General features: G+C 44.5%; 1 protein-coding gene across 1 annotated transcript in view; it reads right to left on the minus strand.

Annotated features, from left to right (window-relative positions):
• Window positions 1-3,034: 3,034 nt before the first annotated feature.
• The window catches only part of LOC134083091 (cytochrome b5 reductase 4), a 30,874-nt gene continuing 14,641 nt past the window's right edge, over window positions 3,035-19,267 (minus strand). Inside the window, exons 7-17 of the mRNA XM_062539222.1 lie at window positions 18,781-18,886; window positions 17,749-17,806; window positions 17,312-17,405; window positions 17,192-17,224; window positions 16,680-16,802; window positions 15,843-15,983; window positions 15,336-15,488; window positions 11,837-11,987; window positions 9,432-9,518; window positions 4,016-4,177; window positions 3,035-3,512 (exon numbers count right to left, since the gene is read on the minus strand). Of these exons, the coding sequence (XP_062395206.1) occupies window positions 3,458-3,512; window positions 4,016-4,177; window positions 9,432-9,518; window positions 11,837-11,987; window positions 15,336-15,488; window positions 15,843-15,983; window positions 16,680-16,802; window positions 17,192-17,224; window positions 17,312-17,405; window positions 17,749-17,806; window positions 18,781-18,886 (1,163 nt within the window). The 3' untranslated portion in view covers window positions 3,035-3,457. The remainder of the gene's footprint in view (window positions 3,513-4,015; window positions 4,178-9,431; window positions 9,519-11,836; window positions 11,988-15,335; window positions 15,489-15,842; window positions 15,984-16,679; window positions 16,803-17,191; window positions 17,225-17,311; window positions 17,406-17,748; window positions 17,807-18,780; window positions 18,887-19,267) is intronic.

Here is a 19,267-nt window from a genome sequence, read left to right on the forward strand (position 1 = left end):
GTAGGAGGAGCCTCCGTACTGCCAAATGGATAGACCTTTAGTAATAATCAAATTTCCGGACTTATGAATAGTAGCCTACGATATAGGGAGCAATGATTTCAGAGCACCTGCGTAACGTTCAGGAATCGTTTACTTTCTTAGTGCGAGAGATAAAAAAAATGGGATGAATAAACAGTTGGGCTACTCAAACAAGCAGTAAAGCTAATGAGCAGATGTACACAAATTCTGCGTATTTTGAGAAGTACGTCTTAAACTGCTAGGCCTATAACAAAACTAGACTTTCTGAAATTCTGAGTGCTACTTTTGGATAGACCTTCAACCAATCAGACCAACAATCCAGGTGCGCCTTTTGGATAAGCTAGTTGGTGATTGGACACAACAAACGCGGATAGGAAGCAGAAGAGATAGATGCACACATTTCTAGCCTGATGAGATTACAGAAATTCCATGATGTGCATTAGTATTGTCACAATTCCGCAATACAATACTACGAAGTCATATTTTCATGTAGGTTTAATTTAATACACGATGGCAAATAATTACAGACTGCAGATAGGGATTGCTGCTGCATATCATATTTTGAATTTATTATTTATAAAGTAAAGCCAAGAGAACACTGTACTGGACATCATGTGTGCACAATACTGTGCGCTGAATAAAGAAACATAAAACCATTAACAAAAATATCCTTGTCAAGTGTACATCAGGTTCAAGCATGGGGGAAGTCAGACTTCCCAAGAATACAAGTCATAAAACCTACAATAGATTTTCAGACTGGCACAACAGCGCTTCATTTTATAAGCGCTATTTCCCGAACATGGTTATTTTACCATTGCACCGTCGGCCTAATGCATCCAGGCTTTGCGTCATCCTGGCAGTAACAACAGTAGGACTAGATGATTACCACAGCTATAAAAGTTGTTGCCAAGATTACACAGATATTCGATAGGCAGACTACCACATACCCAGGGGGCAAAACCCCCTATTTTAGGGAAATCAGACATGGGCTGCTGTAAAAGGTTGTCATACAAAAATAAAATCTAGGGTGTCCCAGGATCACAACCTGGGTGGCCAACCCGGTCAATAAGCTGCTGTTTGTGTTTTATCACCCTCTTTATGCCCCATTATAAGTCTATGTACGAATATATTATGGGGTGAATAGGGTAAACATTTTAACAAATAGATATTCCCACAAAAATTCCTCAGATGATTACTCACTGTAAGATAATACTTTTTTGTATTGCAAGTTTTCTGAAATACTTTATACATTCATGTAGATGAACCATTATCTAATGAAATATGCAAAATGTGCATACATTTATAGCCTTGGACTTGGGGGCCTTAAAGTGCACCTCTATCAACCCAACAAACTTTTTGTGAAAGATCTGGCTATGCTGAATATAAAAATTAATGTCAACATGGGACAATTTTGGGTTACACTAACCTAAAGCTACATGGGTGTTCATTGAGAATCAATGCATTACAATACAATGCAAATACTATAGAGAGATGCATTGTCCAATGTTGTGGAAGAAGGTGAGACTCGTCATAGCACATACTAAATCATATCTACAGGGTGTAAGATCCTAGAAAATATATAGGTTAGGCTCAGCCTAGGCTGTTTCTTACTGTATTTACCCATAAGGTACAGGCCAAACATTGATAATTTGGCTATTGCGTACATTTAAGTGTATGATGCCTCATTTACATACTTGTACATGATATTTTTTAAATAACTTGCAATACAAAAAAGTATTGCCTTAATGTAAATAATCATCTGAGGAATTTTTGTAGGGATATCTATTTGTTAACATTTTTACCCTATTCACCCCATAATTTATTCATCCATAGACTTATAATGGGGCATAAAAAGGGCGATAACACACAAACAGCAGCTTATTGACCGGGTTGGCCACCCAGGTTGTGATCCTGGGACATCCTAGATTTTATTTTTGCATGACAACCTTTTACAGCAGCCCATGTCTGTAAAACCCCCTTTGCCCCCTGGGTAACAGTTGCATCAGATCAGAGAGATATTTTTGTTTCGTTTTTTTAGCTTGAACCAGACTTTGGCAGTAACAGTCATGTTCGTGAGGGACACTAAAAGGTGCCATTCATTCTGACTTCACACTTGAGGGATTTGAGCAGGTGTTTTTTTTTTTCCTCCAGGTGTGTAAATCTGTTCCGAGCCACTTCACTGGTCCCCAGCGGTCACCTGCTCTGTGTCCCCTGGGTCTCCGTGACCCTCGTTGTGCGTATTGAACAGTGAGCAGTAGACATATGACTCCAGATGCAGGCCAGTGAGACCCTTACTGTGCATATTGAACAGTGAGCAGTTAACAGTAGACATAGGACTCCAGACAAACCAGAGAAATCAGCAACCCCCTCAGCAGGCCACTTTATGAGGCTCCATTGACAGCCCTCTGCAGTGCAGCCTGGCTACAGAGCGGGCGGAGCGGAGTGGCACGGTGGTCTCCATCGCTCACTCGCTCTCCGGCCAGATAGCGCCAGTCGTCCCTCCCTCCCCTGACAGTCTGTCAATGACTCTGGAGCAGCGAACACACACATACTGAAAGGGTATGTGTTTATGAAAGTCAGTTCAAGAGAAGGGGTGTGTGTGTGTGTGTGTGTGTGTGTGTGTGTGTGTGTGTGTGTGTGTCAGTGTGTGTGTGTGTGTGTGTGTGTGTGTGTGTGTGTGTCAGTGTGTGTGCGTGTGTGTGTGTGTGTGTATAGCAGGGGTTAGTGAGTGAGAGAGAGGGAGGGGGGGGGGGGGGGGGGGGGGCGAGAGACAGAGCTTCCTGTCTCATCTGTCTTGTGCAGGTGCCAGATAAAAAATGAAAAATAAAATAAAAATAAATAAAAAAAGAATGAAATACCCGTGGAAAAAAACAGACATCTCTGCCTCAGCCTTTTACTCTTTTATGAATGGAGATGTCAGTAAGTTGGGAGGGGGGGGACAAAAGCCAAGTAGAACGATCACCCCCCCCACCCCCCCCCCCCCCCATCACCTCCCTTCCAAGAACTCATCCCTGGGAAGATGGCAAAATAGAATGCAATAAATATGTACAATCATATATGTGTCAACGTGTGAATCTTTGAGGAGGAGACTGGAGCAGGCAGGAGGGGAGGCAGCGCAGTGCTGTAGGAGAATGCTAACCACAGACAGACAGACAGACATAGAGAAAGAGGAGCTCCCTAGTTGTCATGGGGTTGAGAGCTTTTTCTTTCTTTCTTTCTTTCTGCTGTTTCTACCCTCTTCAAAGGTCTTTCTCTCTTTCTCTCTCTCGTGCCTCTTGATTGCTGGGCTGTGGAAGTCTGTGATTTGGAGAAAGACGTCGAGACTGAAGTAGCAGATGCTATGTTGCTGTGTGAAGCTCCATTTCACCGTTTTGTGCATAGTCCAAAAAACAAAAACAAACACACACACACACACAGAAGGATGTAGACAAATCATGTCTCAGCCCTGGAAGGCATGGATTTCTTCGTCACTGAAGCCCAGGTCTTTTATCAACCTAGCAAGCGAGAGAAAGAGAGATTGAAGTGAGAGAACGAGATTGAAGAGAGAAAAGAGAAAGGGGGATGAGATGGAAAAAGCAGAGGGAGAAGATAAAGTCACTTAACTGGTTCAGACAACCTAACTGGATAAGATCTTCTCATGCAGAATAGTGCCGAGGGGCTGTTTTCACTGAACAGAACCAGAGGGTCTCACATTCAGGAGACACACACCTGTCCACACCTCACTGAACTACTATACGGATGCAGTGAACAGATCTCATGTCCGCCTCCGTTACCACCTTTTTCTTAAACTATTTACTCTTCATGTCCACTATTTTAATGATCATATTCTATAAATTGCTTAAAAAAAAAAAAAAAAAACCCAATAACATTGTAAGAAAAAACATTAGCTAAATACAATCAGCACTTAACTTAGCAGCATTGTGAAACTGCCTTCACTGGTAGAGGACGTAGTTAAACGTGTTGGTGTGCGTGTAAAAGAGGGAATGCGCTCACTCACCCCAGCGCTAGATCAGTGAAGGCTGTGGGTCCACACACACAGACCAGGCATTTGGAGCCCTCGGGACGAACCAGGAAGTCAGTGAGCATGGAGGCCTGGACACGCCCTCTCCGCCCTGTCCACGAATCAGAGGGATCCGAGAGCACATACTCCACCTCGAACCTGGAGAAAACAGGAACACGGGGGTGAGAACCATATAGAGATAGAACAGGAACACAGGGTGGTGAGAACCATATAGAGATAGAACAGGAACAAATGGGGGGAGAACCATTTAGAGACAGAACAGAAACACAGGGTGGTGAGAACCATATACAGTCAGTGCCCTCCAAAAGTATTGGAACACATGCTTCAAGTTAAATATAAAATCATCTTTTGGAAATGTATCTCCAGTGCCTTAAATGAAACAATGAGGAACTATTCAACCTTTAAGGACATTAATTTTCTTTGTGAATGAATAATGTGTTGTAAATAAATAAATGTGTCCCATAAGTATTGGAACGCCCATGTTAAATTCCCATAGATGCACCATGCACCCTGATAAAGTCCCCTTGGCCTTTGGAATTCAAATAACCCCATGTCAACACTATACCCTTAACATACTAAGAGTTTGGCATGCTTTATGTCAGTTATTAGCTGTTAGCTAATTAGCTGGTTTCATTCTCATTGAGCTCAATGCAATTCAAACAAGCTAATTAGCTTGCAGCTAATGAGTGCACAGTGCACAAGCTCACAGTGTTTGATCAGTGCTGCAGATTGGACACTTTACCCTAATAGCAATTGCGACCCATACTTCCTATCCCACTACTTGCACTGCCGCTACAGGTTGCAGGAGTGAACTTACACACTTTAGTGCACATTTCAGGAGATACTGTATACATTGAAGCAGAAATGTATATCTGCAAGCAAACTATGAGCAAAAGAAGTGTAATAAAGACAGCCACAAGTCTGTCCTTCACCCCTTCTCCTGTGCAAACACAAACAAACTCCACTCCCCCACATACAGCCACAATAAAAACTCTCATTCACACAGCACTGAGCTACTGTATGCCCAGCTGAATGTCATCGCTACAGGCGGGTGGATAGCCCACCCCCAGTGCCCCCCCTTCTCTATCTAATAAGCTTCTGCAGGGCCACTGGGCCACATTCCTCCAGACACACATACACACGCACGCGCACACACACACACACACACACACACACACACACACACACACACACACACACACACACACACACACACACACACACACACACACACACACACACACACACACACACACACACACACACACACACACACACACACACACACACACACACACACACACACACTTTAAGGGTTCAGACCTTGGGACATTCTTCCGGAAACTAATTAATAGAGTCTATGGATTGGGGATGTGGTGAATCGCTAGCAGCGTACAGATCCAAGGCTGAGGGCAGAGAGCGACAGAGTGAATTGATCCTACAACAAATCTATGTGAGAGGGAAGTGACGGTGTGTGTGTGAGTGTGTGTGTGTGCGCGTGTCTACTCATGCTGGACATAACCATAATACTTTTAAAATAATAAACAAAAATAAAATAAATAAAATAAAAAAATCCCTCTCCTCGCAATAGGAAAGCACTACAATCAATCATATTCTTGTTTTCAAGTAGCAGGATGAGGAATTCACTCTTAACGGTCGCAACTATGTTAAGTCTGCTTACCGACTCTAGTTCTATACACGATGTGATTGGCCCTCTAGTTCTATACAGGATGTGATTGGCCCTATAGAAGTTTAATTTTTTTCCAGCTTTTCCAGCACAGGACTTATGTGCATTTGTTTCTTAGTTCCAGTAGGAAGCCTAGCTGCTAGCCTGGCTAAAGACTTAAACACCTGGCTTTTTCTTGTATTTGATCGAACACCCAGATCCGTTTATTGGGCACCATGGATGTCTATCAAATGTGTCTGTGCGTAGCTCAAAGGCTAGCTCAGGGGTGTCAAACTCATTTTCACCGAGGGCCACATCAGCACAATGGTTGCCCTCAAAGGGCCAGATGTAACCATAAGATTTGTAGCACCAGCCACAAAACCTTTAGCATCGGTATAAAACTTCCCTAAAATCGAGAAGAGCAAAAGGTATCAGCATGACATGTTCTTTTTATTATTGTTATGTTTGTAAAAACCTCTGTCAGTTCCATACAGTTTGACTTTTCAATGAGGGTCACTGGTCAGTCAGGAAGAAGTCATGCCATGGATTTTTTTTTTTTAGATTCGAGTATATTCAACTTAACTGTCATTGCACAAGCGAAATACCAGTAACGAAATGCAGTTTTACATCTAGCCAGAGATGCAAACAAACTGACATGTCAAAAAGTGCATCACTACACCGTTCTATTCACATACAGTAGAAGCGAACGGTCCCGGTGGACTTTTTCTTTGAAGTTGAAAGGTGTTGTGTGGATTCTACGTTGCTCGTTTTGAACCGAAATGAAAATGCAAAGCAACAGGATTACAACAAACTTCTAGCCTACCTATGCTTGCCTGATCTGAATGCACCTTTTCTAGGTCGGAATTGGCTCACTTTTGGCCAAACAATCATTTGCTCGATTAGCAAGGTTTAGAAGCTGGATTTTTTTTGGATAGGACTACACACAATTCTGTATGCTTTTTAAACGTAGATGTAAACGTATCACGTAGTTTACAACTACCAATTGAAATCAAAGTAACTTACATCGATTCCCCTCTCAAAGAACCACACGCACTTCAAACAATCATGCGTTTCACAGGCAGGCTAAACCGAGCGCGTAATTTATTTAGATAGATAGATAGATAGATAGATACTTTATTGATCCCCAAGGGGAAATTCAAGAAGGCGCTCCGTTCGCTAAAATAGTTTAGAATTAGAGGTGGGCATAGATTAATTTTGTTAATCTAGATTAATCTCACTGTAATCTTGAAATTAATCTAGATTAATCTAGATTAATTTTAGGTGCACCAGCGCAAAATTTAGGTGCACCGACATTTTTCATTGCATCGCCTTTAACGCTAAAAGGTCACCTTTTTATTGCTGTCCTTTCATATAATGATTTTTTAACAACAAAAAGTCTAGAAAAAGCTTGAAACACAATAAAAGATTTTTGTCTTTACAAAATTATTTATATAAGCCTATTCTACATACTGAAATGTCTGATATTCATGACAGCACACTTTATGCATATTGCAGCCTACTATTCATATTACAACTCTGCCTCTTTAATTCAGCTGTCTGCTTGAAACCTCAAAATGTAAACAAAGCCTAGCATAGTTGGCTAGTTTATCATAGTTTACTAGTTGGACTGCTCAGTTTCCCCACGTGTGTTTACTGTAAGTTTCAATGTGGGCTAATACTTTTTCTCCTTTCGAGTTTTGGAGTTGGAAAACATTGCTATTGAGATTATCATCCAACTCATGCAAGAGTGACTTGAATGTAAGAGTTTTAATCAACTTTCTGCAGCAATGATGCTAACCGGAATTTATATTAATTTAGCTAACGTCTTCTATATGCATCATTGCTTTCACGATAGTGAATGTTTTATTTGGATTAAATGTGCATGTCGAGGGGCGGGTCGCGACTCGCGAGTGTCCATTGAGCGCGCACGGGAGAGTGAGGGAGAGGGAGAGGGAGAGCAAGAGAAAGCGGGCCAAGGAGATGGGGGTTACTTCTACTAGGAATGAGCGATCAGGTGCCGATTCGGGAGGGGTCTGAGCTTATCGTCCATGTTGGGAGGATGTATCATTGGTTACTGTTTGGTAAAGTTGCACGCATAGTCTACAATGACAACTTGTGAAAGAAAGCAGCCGAGCAGCGTCAGGTGCACCAGTGCGACCTAGACTTTTTTCAGGCGCACTCTTAAACATTGGCGTTCGCGCTAAGATATCAAGGTGAAAGTGATCATAGCTTGCGTGGTATAGACCCAGCTCCCAGCCCAACTTTGAGAATAGATTAACGCCGATATTTTTTTTATCGCCCGATAAGAGTTGCACGATAACGCAGCACGTTAACGCCGATAACGGCCCACCACTATTTAGAATACTGGTCTATTTTGTTTTCACACGTTCGCGTTGCTATCACATCCGATGTAGCCAGTTACACTGATCATAGAGGAAGGTGGTTGATGTTGCCTCCCTGTCAGTCTCACGTGCGTGCATTGTATTGCAGTGTATTGCCTATACGCAAAAACTGTATCAGACCTTTAAAGCTCTCGCGGGCCACATAGGCTACTGTATCAGACCCTGTAAGCTCTCGCGGGCCATATGAAATGATGTGGCGGGCCGCATTTGGCCCGCGGGCCTTGAGTTTGACACCTGTGGGCTAGCTAGTCGTGTCAATTAGCCTATACCAGATGACATATGCAGAGTGTTTTAATACTTTAACATAACATTTGATAAATTAACCTTACATTTTTTCAGTTGTGATAGGTGTGTAGATTTGAACAAAAGCTTAACCAAAATACAAGCTTCAGTGTGTGGCTTAGATGTTGTCATCGTCTTGCTACATACAGTATCAGCTCCATATACCACTAACTAATCTGCTCCATACACCACTAACTAATCTGCTCCATACACCACTAATTAATCTGCTCCATACACCATTAACTAATTTGCTCCATATAACACTAATCTGCTCCATATACCACAAACTAATCTGCTCCATACACCACTAACTCATCTGCTCCATATACCACTAACTAATCTGCTCCATATAACACTAATCTGCTCCATATACCACTAACTAATCTGCTCCATACACCACTAACTAATCAGCTCCATACACCACTAACTAATCTGCTCCATACACCACTAACTAATCTGCTCCATATACCACTAACTCATCTGCTCCATATACCACTAACTAATCTGCTCCATATACCACTAACTAATCTGCTCCATACACCACTAAATAATCTGCTCCATACACCACTAACTAATCAGCTCCATACACCACTAACTAATCTGCTCCATACACCACTAACTAATCAGCTCCATACACCACTAACTAATCTGCTCCATACACCACTAACTAATCTGCTCCATACACCACTAACTAATCTGCTCCATACACCACTAAATAATCTGCTCCATACACCACTAACTAATCTGCTCCATACACCACTAAATAATCTGCTCCATACACCACTAAATAATCTGCTCCATACACCACTAACTAATCAGCTCCATATACACATCCTCAGGTGAACTACAGTGATTTGGCTGCCTGCAGTCAATACCTCTTTGGCAAAGCAACACAAATCTATTTACAGAATAGCAAATAAAATACAATTCAGAGAGCTTTAACAATGAGTTTTGCAGGAATAAATACAGGAGACACGTACCCTATGACTCATATCCATGCACACACACACCACACACACACACACACACACACAAAACCCACCTGGGGTCTTCGGCAGCCAGTTGGTCTAATAGCGAGTGCCAGAGGATGTCTCTCTCCTGACGGTTGAAAAACATCAGCTGGGTTTTCCTGTGGATCACATGCATAATTGAAGTTATTTTATTTTGTGTTGCCGGGGGGCCAAAATTTGGCCGCACACTTGTTGTTGTCATAGCAACAACAGTGCCACTGTCCAGTAAAATGCCAACCTGATAGTCGTTTCACGAAGCCAAAGCCTAAGGACTTGCCCACCCGTAATGATCCACAACATGGGCGGCTATGGACAAATAACAGCATGCCTGCAGTCTGGCTGGCTGACACCACGCTAAATGACACAGCTTGTGTTAAGGCACACCGCTGGCAAACATATTCACACGGCTTATAATGGAGGATGTGGTGACAGGGGACTATAATGAGAGGGGGGAAAGAAAGAAAAACGCTGAGCACTGAAGAAATGCCTCGGACTGCTGGGATAAAAGACCTACGCAAATGCCAGGCTTCAAAAAGACCTCACTTTTAATCGCTAGTCCTCTGCACACAGACACACAGACAGAGCTTTGTTTTCCCCCAGCAGACATGTAAGCTCATTTGGTAACTACTAGTGTCATGTTTACTAATGTTTGGTGATGACACAATCCTGAGATGCCCTCTAAGTGTCTGTAACAGTTCACTAAAGGGTATCAACAGAGCTTAGAGCGTAGGGCTTAGTCAAGATGTCTGAAAAGTGTCTTTGGAGAACGCGCCCGTCACGTCGTCAGCCAATATCCGTCTCAATGCTTTACATGCAATACAGAAATGAAAGGGACTTTGATTCCCACTGCAGCAAAGCTATTGACCTCTCCTGGCATGTCTGCGTGTCTACTGTGGCACAGGCCAAAGAAGAGAGGAACTTCTCTGCTGCACTGTCTATAGCTTTTAAATCTCCTTTGCACCATAGTGGAACCGAATCAGAATCAGCAAAACTTTATTATCTGACATGTCAGAAAATTGTCTTCAGCTTGATTCAACATCAACAACAGCACACAGACAGGCTAAACACAAAGAAACAGCAGACTTGAAATAGTGGAAAGTGACTAGTGCAATCAATCAATACAGTGTAATAAATAAAGAATCCCTAATGCAATGACCATCTAAAAGAAGGAAGGAGAGGAGGGGGGGGGGCAGTAAGGGGTTGTCATTGTTTATTTAATATTTTGATGGCAGTGGGAATAGATGAGTTTCTGCAAGTGTTTTTCCTGAAGGAGGGGACTCAGGAGGAACTCCTCTGCAGAACTCTGAACAGCGCTGGCTAATGACAAGTGGAGGGAATTCTGATCCTAATTAGCTAGGTCTGCATGGTGCTTTTAAAAGGGATGGTTTGGAGTCATTTCCCAGAAGCGTTTTTTTCCCCTTTGGTCGAACATTGGACGACTTGGCACTATCAGCTAATGGCTTGGTGCAGGTGCTAATGGAACCAACGATGGATCTCGTAAATTACCCCACTACCACTACCGCTGTGTCGACGTAACTCACCTGTCCACACACACACACACCTGACGTCATGATGTGTGAGTGACATTGGCGCAGTGGTAGTGGTAGCAGCAGAGAGTAGAAGCCATCAAGCATGTGCTATTTATGTAGATAAACTCCTGGTGTACTTACAAACTTTGCAATGCCTCCTTTTATGAGTAGAGACCCTAATTATACCACTCTACTGTAATTTCCCAACTATTAGCCGCGGCTTATGCACTGATTTGCAAAAATTGTTCAGCTATGAGGTTAAAACATTGGAGCAGTTAATATGGTATGGTTTTGTTTCTTTTAACTTGCATTAAAACACTGTCCAGCAGCTAATACACAATGTGGCTAATACACTGGAAATTACTGTAGAGGTTTGGTACCATTCCGTGCGTTATTAGTGGCGTAATTCACGAGACAAATCGTTGGTTCCATTAGCGCCTGCACTTAGTGATTCCGACGACCGATATTCCAGCAAGGACATCCTGCATTATACCACTGCTTGGTCAAATGTCCTATTGTGATGCACTGTTTGGAACGTGCATTATTTTTCTATATACCGCACGGCTATGAAGTAGTTCCCTACTTTTGGGCTCATTACACTTGAATATTAATTCGCCAAACTCAATGTAATGGTAAAAACAACAACGTTCTATCTAAGACAGCGGCAATATAAACGAAAGTGATCGTAGCAGTGGTATAAGCGGGATAATCAACTCCGCGCCGTGCACTTATAGGAAAATAATGCACTTATCGAAGTGTAAAGTCCCCTCCGCCTGCAGCGTCGGGTCCTTATTACCACTTCGAACGTGCATTATTTTCCTATAAACGCACGGCGCGTCGTTGATTATCCCTTACTTAGTCGCGTCGGAAGAGGGTTGGTAAACGCCGATGAGCGGGCGCTGTCTCACCTGAGTGTGGGCAGGTCGGTCAGGGCCGCGTGGATGAGTCGTGCCATGGGAGTGAAGCCCGTGCCCGCCGCCAGCAGGTACAGATGGGTGATGCCACGCAGGACGCGCAGGCTGAAGGGACCCTCAGGGCTGCTCACCGCCAGGGCGTCACCTAGCAGGACCAGCACACACACACACACACACACACTTATGAGGACAGGGTGTCGCCTAGCAGGACCAGCACACACACACACACACACACACACACACACACACACTTATGAGGACAGGGTGTCACCTAGCAGGACCAGCACACACACACACACACTTATGAGGACAGGGTGTCGCCTAGCAGGACCAGCACACACACACACACACACACACTTATGAGGACAGGGTGTCACCTAGCAGGACCAGCACACACACACACACACTTATGAGGACAGGGTGTCACCTAGCAGGACCAGCACACACACACGTAAGGGATAACGGCCGACGAGGTGACCGGTTCGATGGAAATAATGGCTAGGTGGAGGTCTAGAACTCCGGCGACGTGCGAAGCACGGAGACGGAGTTACCTCCGCCGTGCCATTATTTCCATCGAACCGGTCGACCTCGAAGGCCGTTATCCCGCTTATCTCCCGTTTGCATTCATAACCTGTATATTTAGAACATAGTTTTATTCCACCGTTGCGTCCGTTAACATCGCTAAAACTGTCTTGACTATGGGACTACTTTCCGCCACATATCAACTTTCTACTTGCAGGACAAAACTGCCGTTACTAGTTCTAAAATGGATGGTTGCTATGGCCAAAGGCCAGTCGTTAGTTCTAAATGGCTGGTTGCTACGGCCAAAAGCCAGTCGTTAGTTCTATCTCTCCCGTTGTCAAGCGGCCATATCCCAGGATTCTGATTAACTTTAACTTTGAAAGATCGCTACTTTTATAGTCTACATGGCATCCAACTAGCTACAATCCACCTCCGTCATATGCTACAATGTTACTATGGTTCTGCACGTCTGTATTTCAGCTTGGATGCTACGTGACAGTTCATTTAAACTTCGCAACGAGTTTGGCGAATTAATATTAAGTGTGTTACGGGAACTACTTCAAAGGTAGCAGGTTATACGAAGTTAATGGCCACCCCATCAGCCAATCAGAGAAGAGAATTCCATTGTTGAGGGAGATAAACACACTTATGAGGACAGGGTGTCACCTAGCAGGACCAGCACACACACACACACACTTATGAGGACAGGGTGTCACCTAGCAGGACCAGCACACACACACACACACTTATGAGGACAGGGTGTCACCTAGCAGGACCAGCACACACACACACACACACACACACACACACACACACACACACACACACACACACACACACACTGCCCGCTGACCTCCCGGTCTGCAGGCCACACTGGTGCTGGTCAGGGTTGTGTTTCGTCGGATGTGTCACACCTTTCCTCTGGGAGGGGGAACAATAGAACCCCCCCCCCCCCCCCCCCCCTTCACACACACACACACACACACACACACACACACGATTTATTCTATCTGCTCCTTGAAGGCTAAATATTTGAAGGGTCAAGCAGACGTGATGGTCAGAGCCTGTGCTCTCTGCTCACAATAAAATGATCTTTAAGCGGAGCACTCCAAGTCTCCAAGAAAGAGCAAATTCCAGTGTTTCAATGTCACAACGACTTCAACCACTTACTCATGAAATTAGGAGTCTGGGACAGAGAGAGAGAGAGAAAAAATAAACGAAAAAGCCAGTAGGTAATGTTTTGTACAGGATTTGTCCTTTCAGTCTGACTAAACTTAGAAACTAATTACACAATCCATCTTGGCTACTTGGCAATCTCCTGTCCCATAATTGATGCATCGCCTTTAGCCCTGGTGCAAGAGCAGATCAACAGAGTGGACGGGAGAGAGAGAGAGAGAGGGAGAGAGGGAGAGAGAGGGAGGGAGAGGGAGAGAGAAGACGTTTAATCATCATCTTCAAAAGCCAATGAGACCTCTGACGGGCAGGTTACCCTGGGAATGTAAGTGACTCATTCAGTGTTCTGTATGCGGAGACAATTCACTTCCTCCATAATCAATGGCACTGGCTGGATCAGACATGAATGGCACTGGCTAGATCAGACATGATGGCTGTACACGCATATGATACAAGGACATCAGACCAGATCTCCACTCCTCAAACAGAGCGCATGGCCTGAATGGGACAGACGACCTCCTATCCTGAGCCAATTCATAGAATAGTTCTGAAATCATCAGAAGATAAATATATGGACAGTCCTTCATGTACTGTAATTTCCCATCTAGTAGCCGTGGCTGATACATTGATTTTGCTAAATTTCTTCAGCTATGAGGTTAGTATATGGCAGTTAATGTGGTATCAATATGGTTTTATTTCTTTTAACTTGCATGAAACTCTGTGCTGTGGCTTATTCACGGGTTTCATCAGGTCTATTTCCACAGGTGTATAAAATGAAGCACCTAGATTATGAATGCAGACTGCATGATGCTCGATTAACCCACCTGTTGAGAGGGACCTGATGAAACCCATAAAACACGAGGCTAACACACAGGAAATTACTGTACAGTGTATAAGCCGCAGGACAGTGTTTTATGCAAGTTAAAAGAAACAAAACCATATTAACTGCCCCCCTCATAGCGGAGGAAATTTAGCAAAATCAATGTATAAGCCTCGGCTAATAGTCAGGAAATAACTGTAGTGTCTCCAGTAGCCCCTCTTTTCCTTTTGTTAGACACAATGGTCCTGCAGAGAAATGCACCAAAATAATCTCTAATACGCTAATTTCTTTTCCGGCGGAGCCAGGTGTGTTTGAACCTATTTTTTACAGTCTATGGTTTGAACCTGCCACTATTGCTATGTAATTAGTGTTTACACGGATCCGGTTGGGTTGTTGCTCCGCCGTAAAAGAAATGAGCGTATTAGAGCCTTTCGTGCATAGAGCCCATTAGCTCAAGGAGACCCATGGAGCGAGCATAAGGAAGGAGACCCATGGAGCGAGCGCAAGGGAGGAGACCCATGGAGCTAGCTAGCGCAAGGGAGGAGACCCATGGAGGAGACCCATGGAGGAGACCATATGGAGCTAGCGCAGCAGACCCATGGGCAAGGAACGCCTTCTTAGGATGCAGTGGACGAACAGATAGGAAGTAGCCCAACCAGCTGCGCCGAATGAATTTCAAATTCATTTTTTGGCTGTAATTCATAGTATATGGCAGGGCTTTTCAATTAAAAATGAAGCTGGGCCATATTTCCAAAGCAAGACATTGAGCTGGGCCGGACATATGCTGAACAAACCTGCTCTGGCCTTTTAGCCGCTGGCTCTGTGCAAAAAGGTTTCCAATTAGAGGTGCTTTTCTCTTTCAATGCCTCCGAATAACAGCTGAATTATGTGCGCAGACACACACGCAGGTGCACTCTCACACAAAACCAAACACACACACACGCAATGAAGGCTAACGCAACCACGCAGCCCACTTACCTATTCTGAGGCCGTCCACATGGGAGCTGAGCAGGCCATCTGGGTACACCTTGATCATGAGGAAGAGCCTGTGAGCGCTGTCTCCCTCGGCGGCTGGGCAGTCAGGCAGCAGGGTGTGGTCCACTGGGGTGTAGGGCTTCACCACATCACTGTCTGTTGGGAGGGGGGAGGGGGAGGGGGGCAGGGGGACAGCGTGAGGACATGCTGGGTCACACTACTGCAGTGAATAACCTGAGGATGGGGGGATTCGACTTGACGTAGCCATCTAAAGACGACTGCAAACGTGATCATGTCTGAGATTCTGATACGTTTTCAACCATGCCGTATGCACAGTGGGGGTTTGAAAACGCACCAGAATCTCAGAAACAATCACGTTTTGCAGGCGTCTTAAGACGGCTACGTCAAGTCGAATCCCCTCTATTGTTGTGTCATCTCATATCCTGCTGTGGTCACTTCGCCCACTGACATCAGTTCCTGTCGGGCGGTACTCGGGGGGCGGCTGCTTACCTTGGACCGAGGCACGGAGGTAGACGTGTCTGCCCACGGGCACCTGCATGTGTGTCCCAGGGGGCAGCTGTAAACAGAAGAGCCTGGTGTCGTGCGTCACCTCCGTCTTGGCGAGGAGCACACACTTGCGGTAGCGGATCTCTGCGTTTAGGAGGAAGAGGAGAAATCACACATAGAGAATAACAACCGGAGGCATCTACACCAGATGAGTAATAATAATAATGGCGTACTGTATGTATGTAGGGGCTGGAGGGTTAAGGGGCAGTGTATGTGTGTGGGGGAAGTGTGCATTTGTAGGGAGGGGGTGGGGGGAGTGTGCTGTGTGTGTGTGTGTGTGTGTGGGGCACAACGTGCACAACGACACAAACACACTGTGACAAACAGCAGCCTGCTCAAGATATCCGAGGCTGGACAATAACACCAATCAGAGGGAACACATTCTGCAGTCTGTCTGCATCCACGAAGAAGCATCTGAGCGCAATAGCACCCTGTGGATGTCTTCCCAGCGCACGCTCACACTCATTGCGGATGGAGAATTGATTTCTATGCTTGTTTCTGTCCCCTTGTGATCAGCTCTGAAAGTCGGGACTGTCAGCATTTCACATTATCAAGCACAGCTCTGAACACTGAAGAGGGTGATGGCTAAGTGTGTGTGTGTGTGTGTGTGTGTGTGTGTGTGTGTGTGTGTGTGTGTGTGTGTGTGTGTGTGTGTGTGTGTGTGTGTGTGTGTGTGTGTGTGTATGTGTATGTGTGTGTGTGTGTGTGTGTGTGTGTGTGTATGTACTGTATGTGTGTGTGTGTGTGTGTGTGTGTGTGTGTACAGGAGGACTGACTCACCGCGGTCTTTTTGGCGCTCAAAGGTATTATGGGCGTCCAGATGTTCCCCCAGCTCTGACCACTTAGCCTTGTCCTTCTTCCACAACACCACCTGAATCTTCCCCACCGCACTGGCTGTGTGAACTAACACACACACACACACACACACACACACACAGTCTTTTTTAAGCTTGTTCAAAAAAGACAGAACAATATGCTGAAAGGTCCTTGCCAGAAGCCTTTCACTCTCTCCATTCCACTCTACCACCACACATACACACACACATACTCTCTCTCTCTCTCAAAAATGTGTTTGGTACTATGGAGACCGAATCTATGAGCCTGAAGCTGTCCAAGGCTACATTTACATCGGCAGGCATTGATGCACAGTTCCTATTGTCCCATATTCCTTTTTGGACTACCTGTTTACATCTACGTTTGAGAGGCTCATATCAGCACACACACACACACACACACACACACACACACACACACACACACACACACACGTACTTGTATCTCTTATTACTTACTGCCAACACGCTCCTCCACTTCTTGTGGGAGACCTGCCAACAATAAAGAGTTCAATTAGAGCTCCAGTTCTGTGTGTGTGTGTGTACATGTATGTGTGTGTGTGTGTTCGGGGTACTCACGCCAATGCAGGAGATAAGACATCTTTCCCAGAACAACCTCAATCCGTAGAGCACCATTTATCAGGTCTACAACGGCACTGCCGGACGCAGGAATCTGAGACAAGGAGAGAGGGAGAACAACGTAGAGAAAGAGAGGATGAAAGAAAGGCAAGAACGAAATAAGGAAAGAAAGAAAGACAAGGGCACACACATAGACAGACAGATGAGGATGAGTGAGAAATAGGATGGAGAGAACCTAATGAACTGCCATGGGGAGGATGTGTGCCAGTGTGTGCCTCTCTCTGTGTGTGTGTGTGTGTGTGTGTGTGTGTGTGTCTGTAGCTGCGAGATGAATGGCCGTGTCTGAACGCGTTTGTGAATCCTAAGTGAGTAGCTAGATAGCACCTGACACTCCAGCAGGCTAATACTGAAGCCATTCAAATACATGAGCCACTTACCTTTCTCTTGGTGTAGACCACAATATTAACCGTGGTGTCTGTCTGAAACCAGTCGTACCTGCCACACACAAGGACAATCTTTTAAGCTGTGATATTCATTAATGCCAAACTGGGGCCGATGCTAAAATGCATGGAAAACATTGCAAACCCCACACGGAATACTGCTTGCAGCTTGCTAACATGCTAACAGGTGTCATTTGGTGATCTAGATGGTAATGTCATGCTATGGAGGCTTAGCTATCATTTGTGTGCTCTTCCCTGGAGAATAGAACTACCGTAATTTCCCGACTATCAGCCGCGGCTTATACATTGATTTTGCAAAATTTCTTCCGCTATGAGGTTAATACAGGGGGGCAGTTAATACAGTGTTAATATGGTTTTGTTTCTTTAAACTTGCATAAAATACTGTCCTGCGGCTTATACTCAATGCGGCTTATATGCGGGAAATTACTGTACACTGGGGCCTTCCTGAATGGCCGGTGTTGTGTGTTCATCTGTCCTCATACGAACAGACCATCTAGATGAATGAGAAGATGATGCCTAAACTAGTCGCCTGATAAAAGCATACCTCAGAATGTGGCAGACTGTTACATACTGTAGGGGCGCAGGCTAGGGATGGTTAGACCGGTCGAGGTAACTGTTTTTGTTCAACGACATACTGTCGCAAGAAACGTCACAATAAACAAATATTACTGTCATTTCACACCATTTTATAAAACAAGTACAAGGTCTCTCTCCACTTGTGTCAGATTAAATTGATCTACAGTAATTTCCCGCATATAAGCCGCATTGTGTATAAGCCGCAGGACAGTGTTTTATGCAAATTAAAAGAAACAAAACTATATTAATACCATATTAACTGTCCCCATGTATTAACCTCATAGCTGAAGAAATATTGCAAAATCAATGTATAAGCCGCGGCTAATAGTCGGGAAATTACGGTAGTGGAGGAGAAAAATGGGTGGGGCGGACAGACGGGTGGAGGAGAGACACCTGACCAAAGTGTCTATCCATCCTCTGATCTCTACCTACCGAGGCCTCGTGTCTTTGGGTGGAGGAGGCGCAGCAGTGGGAAATGGAGGAGGCGCAGCAGTGGGAAATGGAGGAGGAGGAGCAGGAGAAGGTGGTGGAGCCAGACCTATGAGAGAGAGAGAGAGATTATTATGTTATTATTATTAACATGTTATTCTTGTAGCTTTGGCAACAATGACTTGACACATTCATGCCAATAAAGCAATATTTGATTTGATTTGATTTGATTTGAGAGAGAGAGAGAGAGAGAGAGAGAGGCAGACTGAGAGAGTGAAAAGAACTAACAAAACCCTCAATCAATATGTGCAAAATGTGCAAAAGAGTAAACAGAACAGAATTTGCAACACCGTAACACCATACATTTTTCAAAACAGAGACAGACAGACAGAGAGAGATAAAGAGCAGGAGAACGAGATGAGCACATTTTTTAATATATACTTATACAGAAAGAGAGAGAGAGAGAGAGAGAGAGAGAGAGAGAATTCTA

The sequence above is a fragment of the Sardina pilchardus genome, chromosome 6 (genome assembly GCF_963854185.1).
Source record: "Sardina pilchardus chromosome 6, fSarPil1.1, whole genome shotgun sequence".
Lineage (NCBI taxonomy): Eukaryota > Metazoa > Chordata > Actinopteri > Clupeiformes > Clupeidae > Sardina > Sardina pilchardus.